The 22,671-nt window shown below is 52.2% G+C and overlaps 1 protein-coding gene across 1 annotated transcript in view; it reads left to right on the top strand.

Annotated features, from left to right (window-relative positions):
• Window positions 1-20,977, top strand: part of LOC137423400 (tyrosine-protein kinase receptor Tie-1) — a 65,220-nt gene extending 44,243 nt beyond the window's left edge. The window contains exons 15-19 of the mRNA XM_078773462.1: window positions 7,285-7,400; window positions 12,410-12,599; window positions 13,688-13,875; window positions 20,311-20,521; window positions 20,777-20,977. Coding sequence (XP_078629588.1) covers window positions 7,285-7,400; window positions 12,410-12,599; window positions 13,688-13,875; window positions 20,311-20,521; window positions 20,777-20,961 — 890 coding nt within the window. The 3' untranslated portion in view covers window positions 20,962-20,977. The remainder of the gene's footprint in view (window positions 1-7,284; window positions 7,401-12,409; window positions 12,600-13,687; window positions 13,876-20,310; window positions 20,522-20,776) is intronic.
• Window positions 20,978-22,671: the final 1,694 nt, after the last annotated feature.

Genomic DNA, 22,671 nt, shown 5'->3' on the forward strand with positions numbered 1-22,671 from the left:
ATGAGTAGAACTTGAGGCAGCTTGGGGGAAAAGAGAGAGAAACACAACTTGGAACAGAATATAACGTGCAGGAATTAATTTGGTAAAAGTACAACCAAGAATGATGTCGTGCGGAGCATGATACTTGCAACCCCCTCCTCCTCCCTCCACCTCCGCCAAAAAAAGGTTGCCATGGATACATCAAATTGTCCATTTAATTAGGATTAAAATTGATGATCTTAATCAAAGCTCAGGTCAATTGGATGAAAATTGAGGATTTTTCAGATGAAAATTGATGATTTCCAAAGATTGACCTTGAGTTGACCTTTTGACCTCAAAATAGTTTGTTTCCCAATTGAGTGACCCAATATGCAAATCCTGTTCAACTTTCAAGTCAATTGGATGAAAAATGACGATTTTAGAAATGTGACCTCAAGATTTTTTTTTTTTTTTTTTGTATACAAGATCGAGGCTCGTGAAAGAGCGAACATTAATCACACAGAAAGACAAACCGACACATAAAACATATAACATCGGGAGCGGTAGACAAGATGGGGAGAGAGGGGGAAGGACACAAACACAACATTTGAGAGCAGGAACCGAGAAACATGGAGACATCGAGAGATCTGTGAGAGGGAGAGGGCATTGGGGGTGGGGGGGGGGGCATGAGAAGGGGGGGATGGGAGAGGTATAAAACATATGGACACTGCCAGGACTTCCAGGAAAGAAGTTGGAATTTCAAACAAGGTAGATCTGGGGTGAATTAGCGGGGGTAGAAAAGATCAAGGTTTTGGATGGGGGAAGATAAGAGATGGTGGTGAACAGCTGTTTTAAAGACCTGGAGGGACGAGTGGGATTGAAGGGAGTGAGGGAGTTTGTTCCAGAGGCGGGAGAAAAGAGGAATGAAAGAGTGAAGGTGAGCAGACAGCCGAGATTTCGGCAGTTTAACCATCAGAGGGTGGCTGGCAGATCTTGTGCGACCTGTGGGAATATTTGGGGGACAGAGCACAGAGAGAGCTGGGGGAGCAAGGCCGGAGAGGAGTCGGTAGAAGACAGAAAGACCACCTACCTACCTGCCTGCGGTGAGTGAGTGAAAGGCCCTCAGAGATAGCTTCATCGCGGGAGATTCCAATAATTCTGAAAGTCTTTCAATTTATGTCTTTCAATCCTGACAAATCTCACACTCTTACTATGTCTCTCCGAAAAGATCGACTGGACAACCCTCCCATCTACTTTCTCAACAATCCTCTCCAAGAAGTTCTGTCGCTCAAGCTTTTGGGTCTCACTATCTGCCATGATCTTTCTTGGGAAAACCACATTTCCAAGCTGGCCTCCAAAGCCAGTCGCCGACTGGGCATCCTCCGTCGTGCGAAGTCCTTCCTCGGCAAACCTGAGCTCCTCACCACATACAAGGCTTTCATCCGCAGCTCAATGGAATACTGTTCTTCCCTATGGGCTGGTGCTCCTGCCTCACACCTGGCTCGGCTTCACGCTGTTGAATCCAAAGCTTTCAGAATCATTGGAATCTCCCGCGATGAAGCTATCTCTGAGGGCCTTTCACTCACTCACCGCAGGCAGGTAGGTGGTCTTTCTGTCTTCTACCGACTCCTCTCCGGCCTTGCTCCCCCAGCTCTCTCTGTGCTCTGTCCCCCAAATATTCCCACAGGTCGCACAAGATCTGCCAGCCACCCTCTGATGGTTAAACTGCCGAAATCTCGGCTCTCTGCTCACCTTCACTCTTTCATTCCTCTTTTCTCCCGCCTCTGGAACAAACTCCCACACTCACTTCAATCCCACTCCTCCCTCCAGGTCTTTAAAACAGCTGTTCACCACCATCTCTTATCTTCCCCCATCCAAAACCTTGATCTTTTCTACCCCCACTAATTCACCCCAGATCCACCTTGTTTGAAATTCCAACTTCTTTCCTGGAAGTCCTGCAGTGTCCATATGTTTTATACCTCTCCCACCCCCCTCCCCCCTTCCCATGCCTCCCCCCCAAAGCCCTCTCCCTCCCACAGTTCTCTCGATGTCTCCATGTCTCTCGGTCCCTGCTCTCAAATGTTGTTTGTGTGTCCTTCCCCCTCTCTCCCCATCGTGTCTACCGCTCCCGATGTTATTTGTTTTATGTGTCTGTTTGTCTTTCTGTGTGATTAATGTTCGCTCTTTCACGAGCCTCGATCTTGTATCGAAAAAAAAAAAAAAAAAAAAAAAGCTTTGGTTTCGACAGCGTGAAGCCGAGCTAGGTGTGAGACAGGAGCACCGGCCCATAGGGGAGAACAGTATTCCATTGAGCTGCGGATGAAAGCCTTGTATGTGGTGAGGAGCTCAGGTGTGCCGAGGAAGGACTTCGCACGACGGAGGATGCCCAGTCGGCGACTGGCTTTGGAGGCCAGCTTGGAAATGTGGTTTTCCCAAGAAAGATCATGGCAGATAGTGAGACCCAAAAGCTTGAGCGACAGAATTTCTTGGAGAGGATTGTTGAGAAAGTAGATGGGAGGGTTATCCAGTCGATCTTTTCGGAGAGACATCGTAAGAGTGTGAGATTTGTCAGGATTGAAAGACATGTTCCACTTGTTTGACCAGTCTGTGATTTTGTCCAGGTCTTCAGAGAGTGAGGAGGCTGCAGACTGCCGATCTGAGGGATGAGGAATGGAGCGGCAGAGAGTGGAGTCATCAGCAAAGAGATAGAGAGGATTTTCCAGAGAGTCGGAGAGATCATTGATAAAGACCAGAAAAAGCACAGGGCCCAGAACACTGCCTTGGGGAACTCCAGCCTGAACAGGAAGGGGAGATGAGAGAAATCCATTCAGGGCCACACGTTGACTACGACCAGAGAGGAAGTCCGCAAGCCATGCATGGAGATTTCCATGGATACCATAGGAGGAGAGTTTGGTGAGCAGAGCGGGGTGCCAGACCATATCGAAGGCACGTGATATGTCGAGGGAGACAGCTCTGATTTCCTGTTTGGCATTGAGGACCTCCATCCATTGTTGAGACAGCAGAAGCAGCATGTCCAGAGTAGAGTGACCTGGTCTGAAACCAAATTGATGATCAGAGATCAAGCCATTGGAGAAGAGGAAAGATTTCATATCCGAAGCAATGATGGATTCCATGACTTTGCTGATAATTGGGAGCAGGCTGATTGGTCTGTAGTTGCAAGGATCTGTTTTTGCACCTTTTTGTGTAAAGCGGTAATGTTTGCTGATTTCCAGGATGCTGGCAGATGACCTTGAGCAAAAGAGAGGGTGAAAAGGACAGAGAGAGGGTGAGATAGAGCGGCAGAGCAGGATTTTAGGACCCGTGGGCTGATGCCGTCTGGTCCAGTTGCAGAATCAGAGTCGAGGTTAGACAAAAACTCCTCCACCTTGTCATGAGAGAAGGACACAGAGTCCAGGAGCAGTTGGGTTCGACTGGGAAAGGTGGGAACAGAGAGAGATGGGTTTGGGACACAAGAGTTTGAGGCAAACACAGAGTTGAGGCATTCGGCTTTATCACGTGCGATGTCAACTGTGTGGCCATTTGAGGTAAGGGAGGGGATGGAGGGGGAACAAACGCCAGAAACGGATTTGACCAGACGCCACCAGGATTTGGAGGAAGGAGACAGGTTTGAGAGTTCATTCTTGAGTGTGGAGAGATAGTGCTTCCTGGCACTCCTGAGGGTAGACACACACTTGTTCCGAGCTTGGTGGAAGGAACTGAGATTGCCCTCAGTTGGATTTGCCTTCCAAGAGGCAAAGGCCAGTTGTTTCAGGGCAACTGCCTCACCACAAGATTCAGTGTACCATGGACGGGAATAAGGGTAAGACAACTGAAGACGAGATGGGATAAATCTGTGCATGAGAGAGAGCAGTGTGCTTTGGAATAATTCCCAGGAAGAATTGATGTCAGAGGCAGTAGAGATGGGAGACCAGTCCAGATGATTGATGGCTGCTTGAAGACCATCCCAGTCGGCCTGAGTGAAATGCCAGACTCATCGACGCCGAGGAGGCTCTCTGAGAATGGCCAGAGAGATGTCCACTTTGACAAGCACATGATCAGAAGAACCGATTGGAGCAGAAGAAGAGCAGCAGACATTAGCAGGGAAGTTTGTCATAATCAAGTCTAGAAGAGAAGATACTCCATTGGCTGAGATCCGGGTCGGGAAATTGACAGATTGTGTCAATCCCAGTGAGTCACAGAAGTCCTTTGCTGAGGTGCCATGACTGGTGAGAGAGGAACCCACACCCAACCAGCTGGCATGATGACAGTTGAAGTCACCACATATGAGGAAGAGAGAGTTGGGATGAGTGGATAGAAGTTGGTCCATGTTGTCAGACAGTGAAATGTAAATGGAGTCATCACTGTTTGGAGGACGGTACAGAACACATATGAACAAAAGGTGGGAGCGGAGAGGAAGCCGTAGCCAGAGGTACTCCTGGGGGTGAGGAGGAGAGAGGGCAGTGCAAGGAGAGTGAGGAAGAGAGTTTTTGATAAAGATAGTCACCCCACCACCAGGACGAGGCTCAGGTCTATCATACCTGAGGAGGGAGTAACCAGGAAGAGATATTAAGGAATCAGAGACATCTTGAAGGAGGAAAGTCTCTGTTAAGCAGATCAAGTCTGGATTGTCAGAAGCAACCTGTATGGAGAGATCAGTCAGGTTTGAGCGAAGGCCCCGGATGTTTGAGGTCCATACCGTTAATGAAGAGAGAGGGGGAGCATCGGGTACAGGACAGGGGAGGGGAGGAGTAGGGTAAGATGAAGGATGAGAGGGGGAGGTAGGGAGAGCAGTTGATAGTGTGTCAGAGATTACAGAAGAGTTCCAAGAAAGGGAAGGATGAGGAGGATGAAAGGTTTGATGGTGAAGGGATGAGGCACAGTGAGGGGTTGTTTGAGAGGGGGGGGCAGAGGAAAGTAGAAGGTTGGGGGGGGGTGGAGGTATGAGATAGAAGGGAGACGAAGTGGGGAGGAGGCAGCTTTGAGGAGGAGGGGGGAGGAGGGAGAATTAGAGAGGAATGGTATGGGGGGAGATTTGAATGGGAGGGGTTGGGGGGGAGTTTTGAAGGGGAGGAGTGAGGGGGGGAGTTTAGGAGGGGAGGGGCAAGGGGGGAGTTTAGGAGTGGAGGGGCAAGGGGGGAGTTTAGGAGTGTAGGGGCAAGGGGGGGATTTGGAGGGGAGGGGCAAGGGGGGAGTTTAGGAGGGGAAGGGCAAGGAGGGAGTTCAGGAGTGGAGGGGCAAGTGGGGAGTTTAGGAGGGGAGGGGCAAGAGGGGAGTTTCGAAAGTGGATGATTAATGAAAGACAAAGATGACCTTTGACCTCAAAATTAATAGGCTTCTCAGCTGTGACTACCTCTACAACTTGTTAACGTTTCATGACGATCAGTTTAGCATTGTGACCTGTAGGCCATTGGCAGACAGACAAACAGGCAGACAGAATAACAAACTCAATCGACCAATATGCTTGAAAAAATCTGCTGGGTGGTTTGGTTATGCTGGGTCGTTTGGATCTGCTGGGTGGTTTAGTTCTGCTAGGTGGTTGGTTATGCTTGGTGGTTGGTTATGCATGGTGGTTGGTTATGCTTGGTGGTTGGTTATGCTTGGTAGTTGGTTATGCTGGGTGGTTGGTTATACTCGGTGGTTGGTTATGCTTGGTGGTTGGTTATGGTTGGTGGTTGGTTATGCTTGGTGGTTGGTTATGCTTGGTAGTTGGTTATGATTGGTAGTTGGTTATGCTGGGTGGTTAGTTATACTGGGTGGTTGGTTATGCTTGGTGGTTGGTTATGCTTGGTAGTTGGTTATGCTGGGTGGTTAGTTATACTGGGTGGTTGGTTATGCTTGGTGGTTGGTTATGCTTGGTGGTTGGTTATGCTTGGTCGTTGGTTATGCTTGGTAGTTGGTTATACTGGGTGGTTGGTTATGCTTGTTAGTTGGTTATGCTGGGTGGTTAGTTATGCTTGGTGGTTGGTTATGCTTGGTAGTTGGTTATACTGGGTGGTTGGTTATGCTTGGTAGTTGGTTATGCTTGGTAGTTGGTTATACTGGGTGGTTGATTATGCTTGGTAGTTGGTTATACTGGGTGGTTGGTTATGCTTGGTAGTTGGTTATACTGGGTGGTTGGTTATGCTTGGTAGTTGGTTATGCTTGGTAGTTGGTTATACTGGGTGGTTGGTTATGCTTGGTAGTTGGTTATACTGGGTGGTTGATTATGCTTGGTGGTTTGGATCTGGTGGGTTGTTTGCTTATGTTTGTTGTTTCGGATCTGGTGTTCCGGGTGGTTTGGATCTAGTGGGTTGTTTGCTTATGTTTGTTGTTTCGGATCTGGTGTTCCGGGTGGTTTGGATCTGGTGGGTTGTTTGCTTATGTTTGTTGTTTCGGATCTGGTGTTCCGGGTGGTTTGGATCTAGTGGGTTGTTTGCTTATGTTTGTTGTTTCGGATCTGGTGTTCCGGGTGGTTTGGATCTGGTGGGTTGTTTGCTTATGTTTGTTGTTTCGGATCTGGTGTTCCGGGTGGTTTGGATCTGGTGGGTTGTTTGCTTATGTTTGTTGTTTCGGATCTAGTGGGTTGTTTGCTTATGTTTGTTGTTTCGGATCTGGTGGCCCGGGTTGTTTGGTTCTGCTGGGTGTTTTTTGGGTGGTTTACGTATGTTGGGTGATGTGCCGTTTCTTTCCCAGCTTTCAGGGAATGCATTTCTAATTTATTCAGGGTGCCGGCAATAATTCTCTCCTCCTATTTATGAAAGACTCTTCAGTGGGATATTTATCATCTACCAATCCTGGCAGACAGGTTCTTCATTTTAACGTCCTTCCAATGTACGGCACACACAGCTGCGTTGAGATTCGATCCCATGCTAGACAGCTCAGAGGCAAGTGTGCACACCTCTAGGCTATCCTGCTAGTCCTGGATGGAATAGAAAGGAAACTATTGGAAAGTTTAACGTTCATATATCCCTTAGGAATGCAGGCTTATCCAGGTAAAGTTTCAGACAATGCAGGTGTCTTAAGACTCCTGTTTCTCAAGCTGCGCAAATGCTGCTTCAGCAATAGAAAACTCTGCAACACAACATCAAATGGGCCTTATTTCCTTGATCAGCATCATCCTGATGAAGAAATACTGTAAATGCAAACTTTTATCTTTGAAATCATTAACTTATTACACGTATCAAATCGCAAGTGCCAGGTTGAAATCCTGCACTTAATTATTTGACATGTTCAAGTTATTGTTCTGCATGCTTCCATGTGCTATTAAGAGGTCCTCGGTCAATGGAGTCTTCAAAATCTTTCCATTTTAATTATCATTCCAATTTCCTTCTTCTCTTTTTGTGGTAGGCTTACCTGCAGCTCCAACAGATGTGCACATCTTCAACGTGACAGACACTGCGGCGTCGGTTGCCTGGCGACTGTCACCTGACCACTGGGTCTCTGCAATTGTCCTGCGTTATAAGGTGACTTTGTCAACAGAGCTGCGTTGTGGCTAGCAAAATAACCTGTTGTTTCTTTAATGCAGTGTGGACACACTTTCTTACCTGTACTCACTATGACGTGCAAGCAGACAGAATGCAGCAACAATCAAAAAAGTGGTGGCTGAGCGGTAACAACTATTGCAGTGACATACTGGAGGTTATGTGCTCATATTCATCTCGAAGCATGTTGTTGAGGACCTTTTGCTGGAGATTGAGCTGTCGTCTTAGGACAACTGCTGTATGTCACAAATGAAATGTCAATCAAAACCCAGCTTGCTCACTAATGACTCGGCGAATAATCTGGCTGCTTTGTTCAACACTCGTTTAAACCTTGTGGTTGACTCGTTGTACCCTCAGGAGACTCAGGATAGGCACCAAAATTCTACCTATGAAAACGCTATGTCATGCAAATCCCCTCTCTAAGCCTGGTGTTGGCTTAGCGGTTAGGGTGCCGGCTTGGGATCATAGGATCCTGGGTTTGAATCCCAGTCGATCACTAAATTAACGCCATGGGTGTTGACTCAGCCTGTCATCCTTCCGAGGTTGGCAAATTGAGTACCAGCTCACTGGTAATTCCCTTTGTGGCAAAAGGCGACTAACAGGGTTGGCGGCAGGAAGGGCATCCGGCCATAAAACATTGCTTCAAAAAGGGGACCACGGTGCCCGAAAAAGGCCAGCCCCTGCTCTGCGGGGGGAAATGGCCTCTAAAGGTGGTCATTTAAATCTCCTTCGCTCGTAAAGGTCCACTTTATCTTCGCTTCACTCCTAAATCCCCTTCGCCCCCCACGCTCCTTCCCACGCCTCCTCCCCCCAAGCCCTCTCCCTCCCACAGATCTCCCGATATCCATGCTCTCAAACGTTGTACTTGTGTGCTTCCCCCTCTCCCCATCTGGTCTCCCGCTCCCTTTATTTTGTCTTATGTGTCCGCTTGTTTTTTTGTCATTAATGTTAGCTCTTACACGAGCCTCGATCTTGTATACAAAAAAAGAAAAGGAAAAAAAAAGGTATGCTTACCGCTATGGTAAACAAGGTGTGGCTGGCATTTCCAGCATTACCCCCTTCATGAGAGGAAAATATATTTTGCTCAGACAAAGGGTAACATTTTAAACTCGGGCCGCAACCCTGTTTCCCCACAGTGATTAACAAAACTATCGGCTTTCAGTTGATAAATTCCACTGCTCCACTTGTCGGTCGAAGGAAACCGATACCAGCGTTCATGAAGACTAATATTCCGGCATAAAAATGGCGATGCAGTTCGTTGTTGAGTGGGTCAATAGCTCCTCTATCTCGTTCGTTAATGCCCCATGTTGGTTCATTTTTATTGGAGATATTCCCGGTGGTGCTTCGGCAGTTCATTTTTACCTTGACTCTGGTGAATACCTATCTGCTTCCCAGCCTGTTGTACGAGGGCGAACCCAGAAAAGACAAAAGGCATTGGCGCTGAGCAATCTTTATTTTTCATTGTTATGGAAACGAACGCTGCTTCATCATCTGCTTGCTTTTGAAGCACATGCCAAGATGGTTTCCTCGAGTCACCTGGGCCATGGAAATGTCCGAGCGATTGTTGTTTCAGTATAATCCTGACGAATGTGCAAAAAGCTTTCTTTCCATGTGCAACACGATCAACACTATCAATTCAAGCTTCATGCTCTGGATTCCCATGGCTTTTTCTTGGTGTCACCTCCTGGACAGGAACAGCTCTGAGGAGGAACTGAGAATTATCATTCTTGTTTAAAAGTTTCCCAGGATGCAGGTGCTCTACCTGTACAAATAGGTGTTGGCGTTTGACAACTGGAATGCTATACAACAACAACAGGCATTTTAAGGCCATTTTCCCTGCTAGAGCGGGGGTTAGCCTTGCGGACCCCATGACAATCTTCTCCATATTGCCCTATTTTCTGCATCTCCCCTTGTTAACCCCCTTGCCCGCATTGTTCTTCCACGACCTTTAGCCAAGTCTTTCTCGGTCTTCCCCATCCTCTACTTCCTTCTACATTCATTTCCATCACTCTTCTCAACCAGTCACTGTCATCCTTCCTCAACACATGACCAAACCATCTCAACCTGTTCCTCTTCACAGCATCAATCACAGGCTCTATTCCCATCATCTTTCGCAATTCATCATTTGTCTTCCTGTCTAAGCCTGGTGTTGGCTTAGCGATTAGGGTGCAGGCTTGGGATCCTAGGATCCTGGGTTCGAATTCCGGTCGATCGCTGAATTAACACCAGCGGGGTTGACTCAGCCTGTCATCCTTCCGAGGTCGGCAAATTGAGTACCAGCTTGCTCGGATGAATGATCCCGGTGTGTACACCGATTTAGAATAGGTACACCGTATCCCTGCGCATCGTAAGAGGCAACTAAGGGTTGGCGGCAGGAAGGGCATCCGGCCATAAAAACATTGCCTCAAACAGGGAACCATGAGGTCGTGGGGCCCGCAAGGCTAACCCACGCTACGAGGCTAACCCTTGTATAGCGGGGAAAAATGGCCTTAAAACGATCATTCATTCATTCATTCATTCATTCTCTCAACGATACTCCGCACATCCACCGAACCATTCACATTTCCACCCTTTCCAGCCTTCGTTGCTGCTCTACATTCATTACCCATGTCTCGCTCCCATAAATCATAACACTTCTCACACATGCAGCATACACCTTTCCCTTCACCTTCAACGACACTCCCCTCATCAGCACGCCACTCAGTTCCCGAAACTTCTTCCATGCACTTCTGGTCAAAATGAATGCTATGCCTGCTCAAAAACCTGGTGCGCTAGCGTTGCAGTGTGCAGTGTGCACCATAGCGTTGTCATGTTGCAGTCATCCATATGTTGCCATAGTGCAATAGTGCATCGTCATGTTGCCATAGTGTTGTATTGTTCAAATGCTGGTGGATTGTATCCCCTCAAACTTTCAAAATCACAAACTATGAGGGTAGTCGTCGTTCGTATGCAACGCTTGGCTTCGGGTTAGCATCAGTTCTTACAGGGGCATGGCAGTGCTGCTGATGCAGTGCCCCTGTAGGTTAGAGTGGGAATTTGGAATTTTGTCAGGATTCTGGCGACAACACGCATACTCTTCACGAAGAACACCATGGGATCTTTAACATCAACAAACTAATGTTGGCAGACGGGATTCCCAGTTTAATGCCCATCGAATGGATGGCACACACATTGATGCCTCACCCTGCCTGCAAAACATCAGGATGATAGTTTATAGCTGGGCCAGGATTCAAACCCAGCTGGACAGCTCGGATGCGAGTGACCAGGGTAGTACCAAAGGTATTTTCTACCAAACTTTCTTAAATTACAAATGATACCGTTGAGGCAAGTTACGATTATAGGGGCATGTACATGACATTGGCACTATTGCCACTTCTGCCACCGTGACAGTAACTTTGACCTCAGTACCATTTCCAAGATATTTTCCTCAGAGGTGTTCCTTCACAGACCCAAGCAAAGCAGAATCTGAATGAGCTAAATCGGGGCTGCCCGTTGGATCAGGAAGTAACTTCCACACACACTTTGTGATTTCCTCGACGTCCTCTGATGCAGTTTGTTGTGTTTCAAAGAATGGTCACTTGACTTTGCCCTAACCTTTGGTGCTCTTGTCACAACTGTGCTCTTCCTGCTATGCATTCCTATTATCCTGTACTTGTTCTTTGTGTCTCTCCTATTTTCATCCTTTTCTTCAAAAAAACATCGAATAGTTCTTTTAATTCCTTATGAATTCGCTTGTAATTCAATGTTTAGCCATTGGTGCAGAAACTGTTAAGTACAGGATAATCCCTTCCCATCCCATCCCCACCCCCCTTCCCGTACCTCCTCCCCCCAAGCCCTCTCCCTCCCACAGATCTCCCGATGTCCCTGTTCTCCACTGTTGTACTTGTCTGCTTCCCTCTCTCTCCCCATGTTGTCTCCAGCGCCCTTTATTAATTGCAAAATCGAAGATTTTTCAAGTATATTGATCGGTTGCGTTTGTGGTTCTGTCTGTTTGTCTGTTTGTCACAGGCCTGCAGGTCACAATTCTAAACCGATCGTCACGACACTTCACCAAGCTGTCTAGGTCGTCCCAATTGAGAAGCCTATTGATTTTGAGGTCAAAGGTCAAAGGTCATCTGGATGTCAAATTTCTAAAATCGCCATTTTAAATCGGATTAACTTGAAAATTGAATAGCATATGTATGTTGAGTCACTAAATTGGGAAATGTACTATTTTTGTGGCCAAAAGGTCAAAGGTCAACTGAAGGTCAAATTTTAAAAATCAATTTTAATCTAAAAAGCCGTCAATTCTCAACCGATTCACTTGAAAATTGAACAGCATTTGCATATCGAGTCACAAAATTGGGAAACATACTATTTTTGAGGTCAAAAGGTCAAAGGTCAACTCAAGGTCAAACTTCCAAAATCATCAATTTTCATCTGAAAAACCGTCGATTTTCATCCGATTGACTTGGAAATTGAACAGCATTTGTACATTGTGTTACTAAATAGGAAAACTAACTATTTTGAGGTCAAAAGGTCAACTCAAGGTCAAACTTCTAACATCATCATTTTTCATCCGATTGACTTGAAAATAGAACAGCATTTGTGCATTGCCTCACTGAATTGGGAAACCAACTATTTTTGAGGTCAAAAGGTCAACTCAAGGTCAAACTTCTAACATCATCATTTTTCATCTGAAAAATCGTCACTTTTCATCCTGTTGACCCCAGCTTTGATTTTCATGAAATGTACAATTTGCTGTATCAATGGAAAACTTTTGGGGGGTGGGGGGAGAGGGGCGGATTTTGCAAGTATCGTGCTCCGCATGACGTCTTCTTGTTGTATGTTTTATGTGTCCGTTTTTTTTTTGTGATTGATGTTCGCGCTTACACGAGCCTCGATCTTGTATACAAAAAAAACCCCCCAAAAAACCCCATTATCGATGCATTTTATTTTGAATTTCATATTTGTGTTTTATTTTTTTATGGACACGTGATTTGATGGGACAGGTTTACGGAGATGCAACACCACGTGAGAAGGTGGTAGTGGTCGACGGTCCAGATGGAACGGTGGCAGATGCCAGACTTGTGGGCTTGGTTCCAGAGAGGCCCTATTTGGTGGAGGTTGTGGCGAGGAACAATGTCGGAGACAGCTCGCCGAACGTCATCAAAGAGCTGCATACAAAGCCGCCGCTGGTCGGTGAGATGAACCTCAAATGAAAAAACGAAGTAATATAATGCCAAACTTATTGGTGGATTTATGTAATACTTTACAAAATTAGTATTGGCAGATATTCAACAACTGGGCCAATCACCGGTCATGCCTCCATGAAAGTCCAGGAAAGAAACAGAGACTATTGCAGATCAAACAAATTGCACAGCATCTTTAGTGTTGAAAATAAGATCAGATTTCTGTTCCGGTATAGGTGAAGTAACGGAAATGTATGAGCTTCATATATTACCTTGTTGTGTTGTGCTGCGTTGGTTTATCTTCACATCTGAAGAAGGCCGTTCACATGAAACATGCAAACTTTTGCCCAGACTAAGGCTTAATGCCTGAAGCTGAAGCTTCTCCTTACTTCCCACGGTGGTTAGCATACCTCGATCAACGTCCTGTTGATTTCATCCATTCTTCTACCTGTCTGCCAACACAGATCAACACTATCCTTCACCAGCAGGACTTGTTTTTCATTCAATCATGCAAGCTACCTGATTAGTTTGTTTATCGACAGGAAACACACTCTTAAGATAGCAAGCAGTTAACCTGGTGTCAAGTTACCACCAAGAAAATCAGACTACTTGTTACCCTCAGTCCAGGCATGATGCCGGTGATTGTAATTTGTTCAGGGAGCCAGTGATCATGTACTCTTGGAGAAGGACACTGTGGTATCTGTAATGCCCAATAACAAATGATGGCAGATGGGACAATCAGTTTAACGTCCATCTGAGGGACCACACGCACATTGATGCCACACCGTGCCTGTGAAACACCAGGATGGCAGTTTATAGATGGGTTTAGATTCTAAATCAGGCTGGACAATTCAGAGGTGAGTGTGCGTACTTCTGGACTATCCTGCCAGTCCATTACCTTGTTAAGTAGTTAATGAAGAGTTAATTAAATGCACTTCGTCCCTTGTTCTCCTCTGGATCAACTTATAACATTCCTTGGCTTCTCATAACTAACTTTCAATTTTCATTTATTTCAATTTCCAACTTTTGACAGCACCATTTTCCCATATTATGTTGGATTTAACTTGATCTTTAACTTTTCTCTCCCATTTCCTGCAGTAAGCACGATAAGTATGGGCCTCGAAGGTGGAGAAGGGTCTGAGGCTGGTGGTTCACGTCTCCTCCTGGTCATGCTGGGCTCTGTGGCTGCCACCTGCCTCACAATCCTACTGGCTCTCTTGGGTTTCCTTTGCTTGAGAGGAAGTGTTCTACGACGGCGGAGAACTTTTATCTACCAGCCTGGCTCTGTGCGTCCATGCTTCATCATCTGTGTCCATCTCACTTCGTATTATAAATTCCTAAACAAATCAACCTTGTGACTAGTTTCCGTTGGTAATCAAACTGTAATTTTCAGTGTGGGAAATCATTAACCATAACAATATTATTTAAGAATTACACATTTAAGCCAACGCTGAAAAATACGTGTTAATTAAATAAAATATAGGCATGCTCAAAAAATGCTTGTACACGAGCAAACACTCACACCAAACATTTACTCATAAGCAGCTCTCATCCTACTCATTAAACGCTCCAGCGCCGCCCGCCGAATATTTGGACGCCCACCTTTTGGACACCCACTGCCCTGGCCAGATGCTGGACCCTCCCCCACCCTTGGCCAGGCACTTGAACGCACCCCCGCCAGACACTTGAATGCACCCCCACCAGATGATCGAATGCACCCCCACCAGACACTCAAACGCACCCCTGCCACGCACTCGAACGCACCCCCGCCAGACACTCGAACGCACCCCTGCCAGACACTCAAATGCACCCCCATCAGACACTCGAATGCACCCGCAACAGATGATCGAACGCACCCCAACCAGACGCCCAAACACACCCCCACCAGATGCTCGAATGCATCCCTGCCAGATGGTCGAACGCACCCCCGCCACTCAAACACTCGAACACACCCCTGCGAGACACTCAAATGCTCCCCTGCCACACACTCAAATGCTCCTCCGCCAGACACTCAAATGCACCCCCACCAGATGCTCGAACGCACTCCCATCAGACACCCAAATGCACCCCCTCCAGACGCTCAAACACACCCCCACCACACACTCAAATGCTCCCCCGCCAGACACTCAAATGCACCCCCACCAGATGCTCGAATACACCCCCATCAGACACCCAAATGCACCCCCTCCAGACGCTCAAACACAACCCCGCCAGACACTCAAATGCTCCCCCGCCAGATGCTCAAATGCTCTCCCGCCAGATGCTCAAATGCTCCCCCGCCAGACACTCAAATGCTCCCCCGCTAGACGCTCGAATGCTCCCCCGCCAGACGCTCAAATGCTCCCCCGCCAGACACTCAAATGCTCCCCCGCCAGACGCTCGAATGCTCCCCCACCCGACGCTCGAATGCTCCCCCGCCAGACGCTCGAATGCTCCCCCGCCAGACGCTCGAATGCTCCCCCGCCCAGACGCTCGAATGCTCCCCCGCCAGACGCTCGAATGCTCCCCCGCCAGACGCTCGAATGCTCCCCCGCCAGACGCTCGAATGCTCCCCCGCCAGACGCTCGAATGCTCCCCCGCCAGACGCTCGAATGCTCCCCCGCCAGACGCTCGAATGCTCCCCCGCCAGACGCTCGAATGCTCCCCCGCCAGACGCTCGAATGCTCCCCCGCCAGACGCTCGAATGCTCCCCTGCCAGACGCTCGAATGCTCCCCCGCCAGACGCTCGAATGCTCCCCCGCCAGACGATCGAATGCACCCCCGGCGGACGCTATCTTCTCTTACATCTTCAACATCATGAAACAAGATTAGAAGTATTTTGATCAAATAATTATTTCACAAATAAGACTAATAATTAATTATCAAATAATTTTCACACAATATGTGATTAAGAACAAGCAAGTTAATCATAGTAAGTAGCATGCTTATTCCAGCTTTGTGTCCCACTACTGTAACAAAATAAAAAGCTGTAGCAGCTACCGCTGGGTATACACAATCGCCTTGCACCTACCGAGGACGCGGAGCGATCACCATGCCGGGCTCGTCCAGGACGCCCGGGCATGCCCGCTCTCGACTTGCCAGGCCTCGTCCGGGACGCCAGGGCGCGCCCGGGCATGCCCACTCTCGACTTGCCAGGCCTCGTCCAGGACGCCCGGGCACGCCCCCTCTCGCCTTTCCCGGGAAACGCTCCGGGATAATGTGTATATATATTGCTGCCCGATAAACGGGCTTTTCAGAGTACCCGAGTTGATTTGAATTAATAAAGAAACTCGGACGAATTCCAGCTTTTTGTCGCGTCCATTCTTCCGATTTACGTTGGAGCATAGCTCCTACATTGGTGATCCGACATGGACATGGCAGTTACCCTCAAACTGCCTACCTTCTGGGAGGCTCACGCGGCGGTTTGGTTCGCCCAGGCGGACTCCCAGTTCGCCCTGCGAGGCATCACGGCCGACGACACCCGCTTCCACCATGTGGTAGCAGCGCTCGGCTCCGCCACCGCGGCCCGCGCCCTGAGCCTCCTCAAGAGCCCGCCAGCCGCTGACAAATACGGCGTGATTAAAAAGCTCCTCCTCGACGCTTTCGCCCTCTCATCAGCGGAACGCGCACGGCGCCTGCTCGACCTGCCCGATCTCGGTGACACGCGCCCGTCCGAACGAATGGACTACATGCTTTCGCTGCTCGGCGAGCACTCTCCGGCATTCCTGTTCCGGGAGCTGTTCCTCCGTCAGCTGCCTAGCCCGGTACGCCTCGCCCTGGCAAGCACGACGATCACGGATCCCCGCGCCCTCGCCAGGGAAGCCGACAAGATCTCCGCGGCAGGCCAACGCATTGGAGCAGCGACCTGGAGCCCACCGCCGTCCGAAGCAACGCCCATGGCGCCCGAGCACCCGGCACGGTCGACAACCGAACTGCCGACGCAATTGGCGGCCCCTACGCCGCGCCGACCACCTCCAGCACGACGACCGGGGCCTCCACCTGACCAGGCGTGGTGTTATTATCATGCCAGGTTCGGACAGAAGGCCCGGACATGCCAACCCCCATGCACCTTCGGCAAGCCGGGAAACGGCCGGGCCGGCGTTCATTACCAGCCATGAGCGCCGGCCACACGGGCAACTTACTTTTCATCAGGGACAAAGCGTCAGGACAGCACTTCCTGTGTGACACCGGCGCCCAACTGAGCGTTATACCCGCCTCCGATCAGGACAGGCAGTCCGCGGTTTGCGGCCCCTCCTTGGTTGCGGCCAACGGATCAGCCATCCGCACCTTCGGCCCACGCAACGTCACCCTCTGCTTCGGCGGCCAACGCTTTAATTGGACTTTTGTAACCGCAAGCGTGCCCATGACTCTGCTAGGCGCCGACTTCCTCTGCGCACACGGACTGCTGGTGGACGTCCAACAGCGTCGCCTCATCAACGCCGAGACCTTCAGCTCCCTGGCATGCACATTGAGCAGCTCCGCTCCGACCGAGCTGGCATGCGCCCTCCCGGCGGCGAACGAGTTTGCTCGCCTGCTCACGGAGTTCCCGGCCCTCACGTGGCCGACGTTTTCGGCCGTCGCAGTACGACATGGGATCGCGCACCACATACCAACCACGGGCCCGCCGGTCTACGCCAGAGCCCGCCGCCTTGACCCAGCCAAGCTCGCCGTGGCCAAAGCCGAGTTCGACGCTTTGGAACACCTCGGCATCGTGCGGCGCTCCGATAGCGCGTGGGCTTCGCCACTACACATCGTCCCAAAACCAGTGGGCGGCTGGCGCCCATGTGGCGACTACCACCGCCTTAACGATGCTACCACCCCCGACAGGTATCCGATCCCGCACATCCAAGACTTCTCCGCCCGTTTGGCAGGACGGGTCATTTTTTCAAAGATCGATTTAATACGGGGATACCACCAGGTACCTGTCAGGGCGGCCGACGTCCCAAAAACGACCGTCATCACGCCGTTCGGCTTATTCGAATGCCTGCGAATGCCGTTTGGCCTCAAGAACGCGGCTCAGGCGTTCCAGCCCTTGATGGACGGCGTGCTGCACGACCTGCCGTTCCTCTTCGTTCACCTGGACGACATCCTCGTCGCCAGCACGTCCCGGGCCGAGCACCTCCTCCACCTCCGAACACTGTTCGGGCGCCTCAGCGAGCACGGCCTCATCGTCAACCCGGCCAAATGCCACTTCGGCATTATGGCCGTTGATTTTTTGGGCCACCACATCACCAAGAACGGGGCCGTGCCGCTGCCAACCAAGGTCGAGGCCATCACCACGTTTCCGCGTCCCCGCTCCATAAAGGCCCTGCAGGAATTCCTGGGAATGGTGAATTTCTATCACCGCTTCGTGCCCCGCGCTGCTCAACTCATGCGGCCCCTCTACGAAGCCCTCCGGGGCAAGCCTGCCAAGCACGACGTCGTCTGGTCTGCAGCAATGGACGCGGCCTTTAAAAGCTCAAAGCGGGCCCTCGCCGACGCAACACTGCTCGCTCACCCGGTGCTCAACGCTCCCATCGCCCTCACCACGGATGCATCCGACTACGCGGTGGGCGCCGTACATGAGCAATGGGTGAACGGGGTTTGGCAGCCACTCGCTTTTTTCAGCCGGCAACTCCGGCCGAACGAGCTCAAATATAGCACGTTTGACCGTGAGCTCCTCGGTCTACACCTGGCCGTTCGCCATTTCTGCCACCTCCTGGAGGGCCGACCCTTCACGGCGTTCGTCGACCACAAGCCGTTGGTTTACGCAATGGCCAAGGTCACGGAGCCGTGGTCGGCCCGCCAACAGCGCCACCTCTCCGCCGTGTCGGAGTTTACCACGGACATCCGGCATGTCGCCGGCAAAGACAACGCCGTGGCCGACTGTCTTTCCCGGGCCAGCCTGAACGCGGTCCACCTCGGCGTGGACTTCGCGCTTATGGCGGCGGACCAAACCACCGACACCACGGTGCAAGCCCTCTGGGCGGCGGACACGGGCCTCCGCCTGGCCGACATCCCCTTCGCGGACACTGTCCTGCTCTGCGACGTCTCCCAAGGCCAGCCTCGCCCCATCGTGCCCGTTACCTGGCAATGCCGCATCTTCGCCTCCCTCCACGGCCTTTCCCACCCGGGCCGCAAAGCTTCCCAGAAGCTGGTGTCGGCGCGATTCGTCTGGCACGGCCTTCGACGGGACGTCCGCGATTGGACCAGCACCTGCACAGCCTGCCAACAGGCCAAGGTCCACCGACACACCCAGGCCCCACTGGCACCTTTCACCATGCCCGAACAACGTTTTGACCACGTCAACGTGGACCTGGTGGGCCCCCTCCCCCCATCACGGGGTTTCACACACCTGCTCACCATGGTGGACAGGACCACCAGGTGGCCGGAGGCCGTTCCCCTCGTCTCCACCACCACCGCCGACGTGGTGCAGGCTTTCATCGCCACCTGGGTCGCCCGCTTCGGCGCACCGGCGGACATCTCGTCGGACCGCGGACCGCAGTTCACCTCCGAGCTGTGGGGCGCGGTCGCCCGCAACCTGGGGGTCAAGCTCCACCGTACTATGGCCTACCACCCCCAAGCCAACGGGTTGTGTGAGCGATTCCACCGCTCCATGAAGGCCGCGCTCATGGCCGGCCTTCAGGACGGCGGTTGGGCCGACCGGCTGCCGTGGGTCCTTTTGGGCCTCCGCACGGCCCCCAAGGAGGACCTCCGGGCGTCCACCGCCGAGCTTGTCTACGGCCAGGCGCTACGCGTCCCGGGCGAATTCGTGCCCGACGCTACCAGTCCCTGGTCCGCAGCTCACCAGCGCTCGGACCTCCAGGAGACCGCCCGACGGTTTGCCCCCGTGCCAACGTCCCACCACGGTGACCCCCAGTCCTACGTCCCCCCAGCGCTTCGCACAGCGGAGTACGTTTTTGTGCGTCATGATGCACATCGGGGGCCACTCCGGCCGCCGTACGACGGGCCTTTCCGGGTCCTGCGATGGGACGACAAGTCGTTCGTCATCGACATCGGCGGCAGGTCGGACCGGATTGCGGTGGACCGCCTCAAGACGGCGCACGTGGACATCGACCAACCGCCACGGTTGGCCCTTCCGCCGTGGCGAGGCCGCCCCCCATCCACGGTGCCCCCCACTCGACTGCCCACCACCACACCGGACCCCCCCCCCCCCACGACCCGCCAGGGGTCGCTTCGGCCGGGTCATCAGGACCCCCCTTAAATTGACCCTGCAAGTCGATTCTGGGGGGACGTGTGTAGCGGCTACCGCTGGGTATACACAATCGCCTTGCACCTACCGAGGACGCGGAGCGATCACCATGCCGGGCTCGTCCAGGACGCCCGGGCATGCCCGCTCTCGACTTGCCAGGCCTCGTCCAGGACGCCCGGGCACGCCCCCTCTCGCCTTTCCCGGGCAAACGCTCCGGGATAATGTGTATATATATTGCTGCCCGATAAACGGGCTTTTCAGAGTACCCGAGTTGATTTGAGTTGATAAAGAAACTCGGACGAATTCCAGCTTTTTGTCGCGTCCATTCTTCCAATTTACGTTGGAGCATAGCTCCTATAAAGCAAAATTTAAACGACTATATTGTTAATTTACCTCTATGCCTTACTGTGCTGGAGAGACTTACACACCTTTTTGTCTTTACTGTAAACCTGTTCACATCTAGATATTTTTTTTTAACTATAAAACAATAGTTTCGGCCTTGCACTTGATGAGCTTTGGTTGTATTTTTAAAAGATCTTTCTTTCCACAGCGAGAAGATCCGGTCATCCAGTTTTCTCCTGGCACTCTCACACTGAGCCGTCGACCAAAACCACCATCCGAGCCAATCACTTATCCTCTGCTCGACTGGCAGGATATAAAGTTTGAGGATATGATTGGAGAGGGTAACTTTGGACAGGTGATGAAAGCTCTGGTCAAGAAGGATGGCACGAAGATCAACGTCGCCATCAAAATGCTCAAAGGTGCAGCAGGCAGTCAATGATTTATTTATTTTTAGTGTGATCAGCAAATATTAAAAGATGGTTGTCCAGTAGTGTCCTTTATAACAAACACTGTTGGAATTTCCTCATAAACCAAACTGGCTGCTGGGAATTTCATTATTTTGCTATTCGCAGCAATCGGACACAAGTTGGTGCGTGCACGTGCAACATACGTTGAGAAAGAATCTGATGGTGACTAAGTCGCTCTTTGCTTCTCGTTTTTGTCTGTATTTTTAGAATTTGCGTCCGAGGATGACCACAGGGATTTCGCCGGTGAGCTTGAGGTGTTGTGCAAGCTTGGTCACCATCCCAACATTATCAATCTAATCGGTGCCTGTGAGCACAGAGGTATGACTCTATATATGGAAAATAGCTCAAATATGGTGCACCACATAGGATGCGTAACCATCAACCATATGTAGTGTAAGTGAAGTGACTCACTGAACAACAGGTAAAGCATGGCCACACAATTAATTTATTAATTTACCAGACTCGGTGGGGTAATGGTTAGAGCGTCTGCTCTGAGTCTTGGAGGTCGGTGGTTCAAACCCAAACCTGAGTGAGTCGTACCAAAGACGTAAAAATGGTATGATCTGCTTCCTTGCTTTGACACACAAACAAAACAACTTGTTGGCAACCATAACCTCGCTTTGATATGCCCCATGGCCTCCTGCATTAAACTTCCTTGGTTTAAAGGGGAATGGAGAGGGGAAGGGTGGAGAGGGAAGGGGGAAAGAAGAGGGGAGGGGGGAAGGGTGGAGAGGGGAAGGGTGGAGAGGGGAAGGGTGGAGAGGGGAGGGGGAAAGGAGAGGGAGGGGGGAAGGGTGGAGAGGGGAGGGGGAAAGGAGAGGGGAGGGGGAGGGGGGAGGGGGGAAGGGTGGAGAGGGGAGGGGGAAAGGAGAGGGGAGGGGGGAGGGGGGAGGGGGGAAGGGTGGAGAGGGGAGGGGGGAAGGGTGGAGAGGGGAGGGGGGAGGGGGGAGGGGGGAAGGGTGGGGAGGGGGGAGGGGGGAAGGGTGGAGAGGGGAGGGGGGAAGGGTGGAGAGGGGAGGGGGGAGGGGGGAAGGGTGGAGAGGGGAGGGGGGAGGGGGGAGGGGGGAAGGGTGGAGAGGGGAGGGGGGAAGGGTGGAGAGGGAGGGGGGAGGGGGGAGGGGGAAGGGTGGGGAGGGGGGGAGGGGGGAAGGGTGGAGAGGGGAGGGGGGAAGGGTGGAGAGGGGAGGGGGGAGGGGGAAGGGTGGAGAGGGAGGGGGAAGGGTGGAGAGGGGAGGGGGGAAGGGTGGAGAGGGGAGGGGGGAAGGGTGGAGAGGGGAGGGGGGAAGGGTGGAGGGGGGAGGGGGGAAGGGTGGGGAGGGGGAAGGGTGGGGAGGGGGGAGGGGGGAGGGGGGAGGGGGGAAGGGTGGGGAGGGGGGAGGGGGAAGGGTGGGGAGGGGGGAGGGGGGAGGGGGGAGGGGGAAGGGTGGGGAGGGGGGAGGGGGGAGGGGGGAGGGGGGAAGGGTGGGGAGGGGGGAGGGGGAAGGGTGGGGAGGGGGGAGGGGGGAAGGGTGGGGAGGTGGGGAGGGGGAAGGGTGGGGAGGGGGGAAGGGGGGAAGGGTGGGGAGGGGGGAAGGGTGGAGAGGGGAGGGTGGAGAGGGGAGGGGGGAGGGGGGAAGGGTGGAGAGGGGAGGGGGGAGGGGGGAAGGGTGGAGAGGGAGGGGGAGGGGGGAGGGGGGTAAGGGTGGAGAGGGGAGGGGGGAGGGGGGGAAGGGTGGAGAGGGGAGGGGGAGGGGGGAAGGGTGGAGAGGGGAGGGGGGAGGGGGGAAGGGTGGAGAGGGGAGGGGGGAGGGGGGAGGGGGGAAGGGTGGAGAGGGGAGGGGGGAGGGGGGAAGGGTGGAGAGGGGAGGGGGGAGGGGGGAAGGGTGGAGAGCGGAGGGGGGAAGGGGGGAGGGGGGAAGGGTGGAGAGGGGAAGGGGGGAAGGGTGGAGGGGGGAAGGGTGGAGGGGGGGAAGGGTGGAGGGGGGGAAGGGTGGAGAGCGGAGGGGGGAAGGGGGGGAGGGGGGAAGGGTGGAGAGGGGAAGGGGGGAAGGGTGGAGGGGGGAAGGGTGGAGGGGGGGAAGGGGGGAAGGGGGGAAGGGGAAGGGGGAAGGGTGGGGAGGGGG

The sequence above is a fragment of the Myxine glutinosa genome, chromosome 1, assembly GCF_964187855.1.
Source record: "Myxine glutinosa chromosome 1, kmMyxGlut1.1, whole genome shotgun sequence".
NCBI lineage: Eukaryota > Metazoa > Chordata > Myxini > Myxiniformes > Myxinidae > Myxine > Myxine glutinosa.